At 28.7% G+C, this 11,847-nt stretch overlaps 1 protein-coding gene across 1 annotated transcript; it reads left to right on the top strand.

Moving 5' to 3' along the window:
- Window positions 1–7,162: 7,162 nt before the first annotated feature.
- LOC115704140 (strigolactone esterase D14-like) lies at window positions 7,163–11,467 on the top strand. The gene is made up of 2 exons (XM_030631359.2): window positions 7,163–8,086; window positions 10,864–11,467. Exons 1-2 carry the CDS (start codon window positions 7,674–7,676, stop codon window positions 11,297–11,299), a joined length of 849 nt encoding a protein of 282 aa, XP_030487219.1. The 5' UTR covers window positions 7,163–7,673; the 3' UTR covers window positions 11,300–11,467.
- Window positions 11,468–11,847: the final 380 nt, after the last annotated feature.

Raw genomic sequence — 11,847 nt, 5'->3', positions numbered from 1 at the left:
TCAAAAACCTCTCTCTTTTCCTTCTCATTTTCGGCTGGGTGCATGTGGTTCAAAGGCTGGGTTTTTCATCAAAATTCAAGCTAGATTCATCAAAACTTTGGAACTCTTGTTTGTGGTAGGTGTTTCTTATTTTTCCCCCTTTATTTTCTTGAAGAAAATGGTGAAAAGTTGAGTAAATGCATGCTTTTTGTGGCTGTTGTGATTGCTGTGTTTGATTGTTGATTTCTGAGGTTGAAATCATGTTTAATTGATGTTAATTGAGCTGTTTTGAAGCATGTTAGTTAGGTTGTTCAAAGCTTTGAATTTTCTATGCAAAAATGTGATTTTTTGGAAGAAAATATAGTGAATCTGTTTCTGAGTTATTGTTGTTGTTGTTAATTGTTTTCAGAGGCTTAGATAAGCTTGATTAAGTAGAATTAAGCTAGTGAAATGCATGATTAGGTGGTTTTGCTCAAGTTTGAGTTTAGAACTCAAAGCTTGAGCTCCAATGGCATTTTTCGGGTTTGAGGTTTCTGGGTTGTTTTGATGCCTTGGATATGTTCTAGGGAAGGTATAGAACAGGTCTGGAAAGTTTGAGGTGATTTGGGGTTGAATTGTGCAAGATATGATTATTTAATGTTGCTGCCTGCGAGGAACTGGAATTCCGGTTGTGCATCCGGAATTCCGGATGGGTGTCCTGAATTTCCCAGAACCGGAATTCCGGTTGGGCAACCGGTCTACCGGTTGGGGAATTTTCAGAAACCCTAGTTTTCCTCGTTTTTATGTTTTTAGGGGTATTGCCATGCTTTTTATCGATAGGGAAACTTTTAGTTCCAAGTTTTAGTCCCCGGGAAGTGATTTAGCGTGTCACTTATAGCGTTGTGATTTTTATGGTTTAGGAGCCGATGTCCGCCACTCGGCTTCGGTTCCGGTCGGGTTGACGGCACACCTGAAATCGGAATCCAGGTAAGATTAGTATAACAGTATGCATATGTAGATTACATGTTTAGCGTGCATGTAGGAAGCCTGCTAGATTACATTAGTTATGTATTTAGGCTTCGAACCATCCAACCCTGTCACGTCGGTACGAGTCGGAGTATGACCAAGAATGTGAGTATGACCGGTTCGACCGATCAGGTTGTTACGTGTCAATAGTACCGTCCCTATGAACGTTCAGAACTCAGTACCATGTTGGACATGGCAGTAGTGGCTCAGTACCATGTTGGACATGGCAGTAGCGGGACTCAGTATCGTGTTGGACACGGCAGTTAGAATTATGTATGATATTATTATGCTTTTCTTACTGAGTCTGTCGACTCACAGTTTATGTTCATGTGTAGGTAAAGGCAAGGCTATAGCTGATGGACCGTGAGCGAGCTTATGAGATTGTACATGTCGGGGCGGTTAGGCCTGGAGCGTACGATCCTCGGGACAGCAAGGCTGAGTTTTTGTAACTGGTCGTTAGACGACTTTATTTTGATGTAACAGTTAAACAGTTAAAACTTTTGTAAATGATTTTATAAATCGGGATCCCGAGTCTTTTGTAATATGGTTTTATAAGTTAATTAAAAAGCAAAATTTTAATTAATCACGTTTTCCCATAAACCTCGTTGATTAGCAACGAGCTGCACAGTACGTTTAAAAATCACGTAATACGCCTAAGGTAGTTAGGGTGTTACATTCTCACTTTTTTTTCAATCATACATGCATTATCAACATTATTTATATTTTGTTGCATTCTTATATTTTTCAATTGGAATTACCATGTCTCTAAACTTTCTCTTCATATATATCATGCATACAAACCATATAATAAGATTTTTCATCTAATATTCTATGAAAAAAATATTTTTTATTGATAAATTTTATAATTAGGGTTCATTCTTAGTCACTCTAATAGTAAATTTATAATATTAGGGTGCCTAATTATTGTTACTAATTCCTTTCAAAAAAAAATTATTGTTATTAATTAAGTTTATTGTTTAATTTTAAAGTGTTATTAATTAAGTTTTGGAAGAAAAAAGGTGAAAAACAGTAAGAAGAGAGAAAAAATAAGTACAGTTTTACATTGTAGCAAATAAAAAAATACTAGAAACCTTAAAAAAATGTTAATATATTATTGTGAACTAATATTTTTTTTCTTTTATCTTATTGACCAAAAAATATTAATTGACTATATATACCATACTAAACATTTATTTTTTTTTTAATTAATGTCTAACACTAAATATTATGAACCTATATGGTACTTTTAAATTAAGGAAATTTACATGGTATACTAACTTTTACTTTTTTTTTTTACAAAAATATTGTCACGCGGTATTTTTTACTTTTTTACTGTATTTTTTTTTATAAGTTTCATACTTTTCACTGGTGTTCTACTGGTATTTTTTAGTTGTTCTACTGTTGTTTTGAGTTGTTCTATTTTGTGTGTTCTACTAGTGTTTTATAATAACACAGCATTTTTGAAAATTTTTCCGTGTGACAGTATTTTTGTAAAATTTAACCCAAATTCTAGTATTTTTGTAAGTTTCCCTTCAATTATGATTTATGAATTAATGACTACAAAAATTTAAAGGTTAATTAGTAATTTTTCCTCTCTAATTTTGACATGTACTAAATCGTGCCTCCTGAACTTTTTTGGCCGTTAGAAATTCCCCCAAACTATTAAGATTGTTAAATTTAAGGACTTTTGTCTAATTTCATTCAATTTTACTGTTTCAGTGATTATATATGTACTAAATCATGCTCCTTAGACTTTGATATCTACCAAATCATGCTCCTTAAACTTTGATATGTACTAAATCATGCCCCTTGAACTTTCATCCATGTTAGAATTTTGTTACTAAAATTAGACAAAAGTTCTTAAATTTAACAATCTCAATAATTCGAGGGGAATTTTTAACTGCCAAAAAAGCTCAGGGGGCACGATTTAGTATAGTATTTTTTTTTACCATATTTATTTATAATTTAATAAAATTATTGCTAATTCTCTCCCACTCATTAGACCTTTTTATTTATTTTTTTTTCCTTTTTCATAATCATTTTTTTAAGTTAATAATTTTTTTTTAAAAAAAAGTAAAATATCATCAACCAAAAAGTATACTTAGGTATATACTTTTTGAAAAATTATATGCTTAAAAATAAACTTCTAACTATAAAGTTGTTTTCAAATAATAATTTATAATTATTTTTTTATGAATCAAATCAATTGTAATTATAATTATTTATTATTAAAAAATTGCTACACGATTAATAATGATTTAAAATTTAAAAAAAATTACAAAAATATCTACTAACGTAACAATATCTTCACTTTCATTCAGCCGCTTGGAAAAATAAAATCAAAACTGGGATGAAGGAGAATAAGTTTGCTCCTATTGTCATTCACTCTTTTTTTATTTAAGATTGTAAAAATTTTATCTATCTTATCTTATTATGACACAATTTAGCAAAGAAAGAAATTGGTAGCGTTTTGACTCCACGGAGTATATATGTTTCTTTTTTTTTTTTTTTTTTTGGAATCTACTATTAATCTATCTGTATGTATGTGAATCTATTATCTAAGGGAAGATGCCGTAAGATGTTATTGGCTCTTGGGAAATGCATATGCACGCATCTGAATTTGTGAACACGTGGTAGGGTTAGAAGCATTAATTGGAGAAAAAAGGCAGGTATTGGACTTATCTGAATATATAATATAAAATACATAAAGAAGATGGAGACAAAAGGGTCCTTTTGGGGTTTTGTCTGGAACAATAAAATCTACACACCACTTGTGCTTCTCCCTCCTCAAGGTGCTGTCACTGTGGGTTGAGCCATCTCCATCGACGACTGCTGCATGCGCACGGTATGGCCCCCCTGGCCCACTCACCCTATTCCTACTGCTCCCCTCTTCTTCTTAATTACATGTGGATGTGATTTGGATTGTGTGCCATCTTTTTGTTATTAGAGCTGAAATTATTTTATATATTATTTTTTTATTTTACGGTTTATTAAGTTATTTCGGTAATTTTTATATAAGTTATTATGTAGATTTGAGTTGCGATTTAAATTGCGATTTAAGTTGTAATTTTAGTTTTTATATGTGTTGTTATATAGATTTTCAAAAAATACAAAAAAAAAATATATTTTAAAATATAAAAATAAAAAATTATTATTTTATTATTAATACAATATGCTAAGGGCCATAAGTTGCTAATTTTTAGTAAAATATTGCTATAGGGCACCAGTATTACCTAATGCTATCTATTGGTGACATTTTTCAAATGGTTATTAATGACATTTTATAATAATTATTAAATTTAATAATGTCGGAGTCAATACTTAAATGTACCAATAACAATATTATACTTTAAAATATTGGTGTCTTTTAACACTTCTATTCTCAGTATATAATTTCTTATTTTTATCTTTTATAAATCTTTTTTAACATATTTATTATTAGGCACAAGTACTAGTAGTTCCTAATATCACCGTCACATCACATTTTTTACAAATATGGTTAATAATATTTTATAATAATTAATTATAAATAAATCAAATCATCATATAAAATTAGAGATAGAAATTAATACAGTGAGAAATTAGGGGAGGGAATCCCTCGGCTTAATGGTTAATAGGGTAATGGTGTGAAACAATTTCAATACTCGAAACAAGAATAGAACTGGAGTAGGGATAATACTATTTTTTTTTTTTTATTTAAGCGTTTATATATTATAAATATGTTTTATTTGAGACTCGAACCCAGGACCTCCAAGACACACACCCACCTATGGCCACTTGAGCTAGCCTCAAGTGGTTAGGGATAATACTATTCACACTATATGTAACTTTGATGTAGTTTTCTTTTATTTTTAATGTATATATAGTATAATAAATATTTGTGAAAATATTAGTTTGATTTAAATTTAAAAAGTTTTTCAATTATTTAAAATTATTACAATTTTTTTATTTTACTTTAATGAATATCTAATGAGTTTCTCATTAGCAATAGTTATTCTCTTATCCAAATTAGACGGGGATGGAAGGCATAAATAAATAGCAGGAAGAGGAAGGAAATTTCATTGTCCGTACATTAATTGTAGCGATATGATTCTCTCTTTTTTAAAACAGAAAAATAGCAATATGATACTTTAGTCGTACAAACTACAAAGTAGTGCATGTGGAGTTCTTTCACATAATCATATAAGTGGTTAATAACTATTTAGAAAATTGTTAAAGAGTGTTTAAATGAATAAAATAAATCTAATTTAAAAAAATTAAAATAAAAAGTAACATCCCATTCTAATTAGAGATGGAAATTAGGCGGTTAATGTATGAGGAATGTAATCCCCGCCCCCATTCCCGCTGCCTATTTATATTCCCATTCATGCCCCATCCCCGTCTAATAACTAATGGATTCGGGGTAGGGGAATACCCATCGGTTATGGAAAACTCATCGGGTATTCATTAAGGTAAAATGGAAAAAAAAATAATTTAAAATAATTGATTCAAATAAATTAAACCAATATTCTCACAAATATTTATTATGTATTCATAATTCATAGAAGATAAAGGATAAACCTACTTAAAAACTAAATATGTCTCAAAGTTTGAAAAAAAAAACAAAAAAATCATAACCCAATTATAGGATCATAGTCTCATACCTCTCAAGCCTCCCAACAAATTAAAAAGTAAACAAAGATGAAATCAAGAATCGAGAAGAAAATATATTTACACATGTAATCCATAATGATCATTAGTTCACTATTCTCATTAGATCTTCATAATTTAAGCATATGATATATAATTTTGATTATGGATAATTTTGATTATCAATCATATATATATATATATTATATATATGTTAAAAATAAAAAGGAAATTATATATATCTATATCGAGGTCGGATATGATGCGGACAGTATTATTCCCGCTCCCGTTTCATTTCCGCTTTGAGTATTGAAATTGTCCTCTACTACCGGCCCATTAACCACCAAGACAGGAAATCCCCACCCCATTAAGGACGGATTCCTGTGGTTACCATCCCCCGCGGTATAAATTTCCCCCTGCAGTATAAATTTCCATCTCTAGTTCTAATAAACCCAGAATGAAGAGAGACACAAACATTAATAAAATTAAAGAGAGATAAGGACAGAGACGAAACGAGCATTTTCCGCCTGATTGACATCTCTAAACTTGCTAGATTCAATAAGTTGACCAATTAAGTAGTATAATTATCCCGTTTATTTAAAACAAATTCTAATTAAGAAAAAGCTATGTACCTTAATTAGTAAAATAAAAATATAATTAAGTCAATATAAATATGGTAAAAAAAAGACAAAATAATTATTGTACGACGTCTTCCTCGCAAGGTCCTTTTCACAATTCCGGGAATAGGGAGAACACTCTCTTTCTTCATTAATTTTATTTATCTATTTTATATTTTGTTCCTTAAAATTGTGGTTGAATAGAGCTTTTAATAAATTAAGGAGTAGAAGAGCTCAAAAGTGTTTGTGGCGCCGACTGGTTCACATTATTACCTGTATTAGAAGGCATATATATTGCTATTAGACATCAGTGTGCTGTCTAGCACCTTCTCGACATATCGCGCTAGCGATATTTCTTAAAAGCTATTATATTAAATTATATGAGACCCGATATTTAGTTGGATCAATAACAATATTAAAACATAAGAGGGTGTGATTTAGCAATTCTCTATACCTATAAATATATATAAGTAAATTAATCCTAGTACCAAAATTTAGATATGATTTCTTTACATAAATTAGTTTTAGCCGATATGTGTTTTCCTTCTTCTATCAATCAACAATACATATATGTCCCATCTTAATTAATCCATATGTCCCACGCCTCACATAAATAAATAATTTGCCCAACGATTTAAATACTCGATAAGATCCATACATATTTTATGCATAAATCAGATGAAAAAAATGGCCGGCAATCAAATATTCTAATTATTAATTATTTATTATATATATTTTTATATATAAGATACAGTTATTTAACGATTTTTTTGTTGATTTAACAGTATTAATAAAATTAATTTTATATATATATAATTTAACTTACATCAATTTTAAATTAATTTAAATATATTAATGTTATATGTTATTTATAATATTATTATTTTTAATATATAAGTATATGTCCAATACACCTAAAGATAAATTAGTGTATTATAATGCGCGATGACACGGGCACAATGTTATAATTAAATATGTACCGCACTTTATATAAATATTTATATGTTTTAATTATCTAATCCATTAAAATTAATAATTAATGATCAACCTATACACCTAGACCGACTGATACATCTCTTTGAATATATATATATATATATATATATATATATATATATATTAGTATTTTTCTTTTTTCTTTGAGAAATGCACACCTTAAATACTAATCAATTATTGAAAGTCACGTAGATATAGATAGTATAGTGTTAGCATCTTAAATACTAAATAGCAAATTGCTCATTTTTTTTATAATAATAAAATTCTGAAAATCCCAAAAATACAAAAAGAAATAATTATATTCACTATAAAAAGGATGCCAAGGCCGAACATTGAAGAAAACACTTTACACAAACACTTAAAAGGAAAAGAGAAAAAAAAAACCACTTCCTCTCTATTTTATTTTTCTGTGTTCTTCCATTATAATATAATTATATAATTAACAAAATGATAGTTGAAAAAGAAACCGAGTCACGAGTCGAAGCTTATTATTCATCGGCGATGAACGCCAAAACCACTGGTTCAGGCGACGAAACTGTGGTTCTAGCTCACGGTTTCGGCGGCGATCAATCTTTGTGGGAGAAGATCGTACCGGAGTTGGCCAATCACTTCAAGGTTGTGGTGTTCGACTGGTCTTTCGCCGGCACCGCCGTTAAAGATGACGGCAGTAGCCTCTTTGATCCGGTGAAACACTCGTCGTACGAGGGTTTTGCTAACGACTTGATCGGGTTGGTGGAGGAGCTGAACTTGAAATCAGTTGTGTTTGTGGGTCACTCCATGTCTGGTATGATTGGATGTATTGCTTCCATTAAGAGACCTCACCTTTTTAATGCCCTTCTTCTCATCGGAGCTTCTCCTAGGTGAATATTAATATATATATATATATAATTAAGTTCTGATAATCTTTTTATATATTGTTTACTATATATATATATATCATATGTTGGCTTTGGCTGGCTATGCAGGCTAGCTTTTGTTTTTGTTTTTTTTTTTCTTTAAAAATTTTATGTTTTTTTTTTATTTCTCTTGTATGATAAAAACAAAAGGAAAATTCTTTAAAATAGATATATCAATGCACCCCTATCTGTTTTAGCATCCGAAATAATTTTTTAGTCAATTTTTTTCTCATGGTCATGTACGTTATAGTTATTTAAGAAATCCTGCAAAATTTTAAGAAATTTGGAAAAGTTTAACACGCCGAAAACTATGTTCAAATAGTGTGTTGCACGCGTGACTATTTTATTTTATACGCGTGTAAAATAGACTGTTTGAACATTATTTTCTATATTGTAAATTATTCCGATTTTTTCAAAATTTTGTAGGATATCTTAAATAGCTATAACGTCCATGAATATGAAAAAAAAATTAGACTAAAAAATTCTTCTGGATGTCGAAACAAGTTAAAGGTGCATCAGTACATCCCTTTTAAGAGGGTGCATTGTAGAATCACCCAAAACAAAAATAGGAATATATATATACTAGAATTGTTTATTGCAATAGTTGAAAGTTAAAACCGTCACTTTAACAATAATATAGCTTGATATTATTCGAATTTTCTAAATTATATTATATTCACTAGTACTTTATCAAGGAAAATCTGAAGAAAAAAAATTGCCTTGTGATTCTGAAAAAATTCTGATTATAAAATTAACTTTTATTTATTTATAAGTTTTATTTATTAATGTTTTTTTAATTAGTTTTTTATTTTTAATTACAAAAGTAAAAATGATTTTACATTTTTTATAAAATTATTTTTATTTTTTAATTTTTTAATTGAGAATTAAAATTTTAAAAATTTTGAAATTAAACAAAAAAAATTACTTTTAAAATTTTTTTAAACGGTTCTTTTTCTTAATTAATATTTTGGACTCCAATTCAGCCTAAACTTTGGGAACTTCGGCCTCGACCCCACACAACCCCAATCCCAGACCCAAACGTAGATCTACTTAAATAAAATTAAAAAACAAAAAATGAAGATGAAAGTTATGAACACAATTTTGTTTTTCTTTTTAAATTAAAAAAGCAAAAGTGGTTTATAAAGTATATTTTTATTTTTAAAAACATAAATTAACTTTTATTTTTATAATTAAAAAACAATTTTTTTTAAAAATAAAAACTCAGTTCAATTTATAATTGTGAGTCTATACAAAAATTTTAAAATATATATTATAACTTTTTTTTGCTGAATATTTATATATAAAATTTTAGACAATATTTTTTTAAATAAAATTCAAACTCAAAACCAAACCTAAAACATTAATTAATTAATTTGCTTTATAATCTACTTTTACTTTTTGTTTATTTTCTGACCTCTTAATTAGTACTTATTGTTTTTCTTCATAGTTAATTTACTGTTAGTGGTTTTAGTTTAGCTAGCCTCCCCATGCTATAAAAATAAATATATGTTATGTGTACCGTGTACCGTGTACGTATATATATATGTGTATCTAATTTGGTATAAGATCGAATAAATGCATTTAATGGTGACTGAGTTTCTGCGCATTGGATCTGGAATCACCCAAAAAGTAGTACTGTTTTTATTATATATTATTCTATTTTTACAAATTTTAATAATTAATGTCAACATTCAACAAACCTAACTAAATATTGTTGTTGTTGTCTTGTTCATTTGTTTCTTGCTTGGCCTCCTATTTGCTCCTATCTTTTGTATTAAAAAACTGCTAAATATAGGAGAAAAGGAGAAAAAAAATTATATATATAGGACAGATTTAATTGTAATCGTGACATTCCATGTATGTACATTCCACTAGATTAAACTTCTTAATTACTTTATGATTTCAAAAATTAAAAAAAAAAAAATCTTATTATATAAATCCTCTTAAGCAACTTCAGTTCTAATACGCAGGTATAGGCCTAAGGTCCCATCTTACGAGGGTTCGAAAATAAAAAAATATATATTTATATATAATAAATATATTTTTACCTTACTATATTTCATAAATTAACTCTGCGTAATGGAATTTCTTTGTAAATTTAAGTTATTACGAAATCAAACTCATAACCATATGTAAAATACAATAGACCGATTATCATCATGCTACATAAAATTATTATTATAAGTGTATATTAATATATATTATGTTATTACAATATAATTTCTTAAATTAAGTTATCATAATTTTTTTTAGGTCAAAAATTAAGTCATTCGAATTTTTATAAATTTTCTCATGTATTTTTAAAGAAAAAAAAAATTAAAGCCCCATAATTTTTTATCGCCTTTATCTTTCATTTTCTCATTAAATATATTACCATACCACTAGGTTAAACCAATTAAAATTACTTTAGTTTTTTATTTTTTTAAAAAAAAAAAAAGAAAACTTTAGTCTCTTCCGTATAAACAGCTCGATATGTTATTATTTTAAAGGCCAAGATTGTCTTTTATGCTCTAGAATTTTGCATTTTTTAGCTAATTTATTTTATTTTTATCATTTAACTTTTTATGGCATTTGATCATATCCTAACCCTACATGATATTTATATATATATAAATATTAACACACTTGCCATCTGTAACACGTTGGTCACACAACCCTACATATAATTTTAACCTTTTTTTTTATTATTATAATTGGCCAAAATGTATGGCATATATGTAATTATTTATATGTATATGTAGGTATATAAACACAGAGGATTATGAAGGTGGGTTTGAGAAGTCAGACATAGAAGACATCATATCAAACATAGAATCAAACTACTACAACTGGGCCACACACTTCGTTTCCCTGGTGGTGGACGCATCCGATCCTCCCTCAGCTGACAAGTTCGCGAAATGTTTGAGTAGAATGAATCCAGATGTCGCGCTCCAATTGGCCAAAACGGTGTTCTATAGTGATGAGCGAGACATACTGGAGAAGGTTGAGATCCCCTGCACCATCATCCAAACTGGCAGCGATATAGTCGTCCCCAACTCCGTTGGATTCTACATGCAGAAGAAGATGATCAAGGCACCTTCAACGGTCGAGATTATCAGCTCAGCCAACGGTCATTTCCCTCACCTGACTGCTCACCGTGAGCTTCTTGATATTCTTAGAGTCGTCCTGGGATTTTAGACTTCTCTTTGCAGCAGCGATGTATATTTTGTTTACCAATTCTAAAAATAGTTTAGACTCCTTTTATTTATTTATTTATTTATTTTGGTAAATGTTAAGTTAATTAGTGACGTTCCTATTATTATTATTATAAATTAATTAATATTGGTGTGGTTGTTAATTTTGAAATGGACTCTTATTTTTATTTCTCTTTTTGACACATTGAAGAAAGAAGAATTCGAATTTAGTACTTCCTCTTTAGAATATAGGAGGAATTGGAAGTTAAATATCACTAAGTTATATGCCTTTACCATGTCACATTTTTAATATTTTACTTCACAAATTGGCTAAAAATTATTACCTTATTATTTTATTATATTTCGTAAAAGAATAGAAAAGATGAATCTCCAATAAATGTAAAAAATTATCTATGTTGCCTTGTATAGTTTCTAATTTTATTTTTTTGAATTACAAATTAATAGTTTAGTGATAAAGTTGTCACATATTACCATATCTTAATTATAGGATGACAATGACAAATTGACAATAATAGAGTTTACAATAAGTAG

Source organism: Cannabis sativa, chromosome 1 (genome assembly GCF_029168945.1).
Source record: "Cannabis sativa cultivar Pink pepper isolate KNU-18-1 chromosome 1, ASM2916894v1, whole genome shotgun sequence".
Taxonomy (NCBI): domain Eukaryota; kingdom Viridiplantae; phylum Streptophyta; class Magnoliopsida; order Rosales; family Cannabaceae; genus Cannabis; species Cannabis sativa.
Note: the sequence above shows the minus strand (reverse complement) of the source record. Positions and strands in the feature narration are given on the sequence as shown.

What these genes read in the sequence shown, in the direction of transcription:
- LOC115704140 (XM_030631359.2), top strand. Translation starts at nt 7,674, where the DNA reads ATGATAGTTGAAAAAGAAACCGAGTCACGAGTCGAAGCTTATTATTCA. An exon ending in CTCATCGGAGCTTCTCCTAG is followed by an intron (nt 8,087 to 10,863) that starts GTGAATATTAAT and finishes ATGTATATGTAG; the next exon opens with GTATATAAACACAGAGGATT.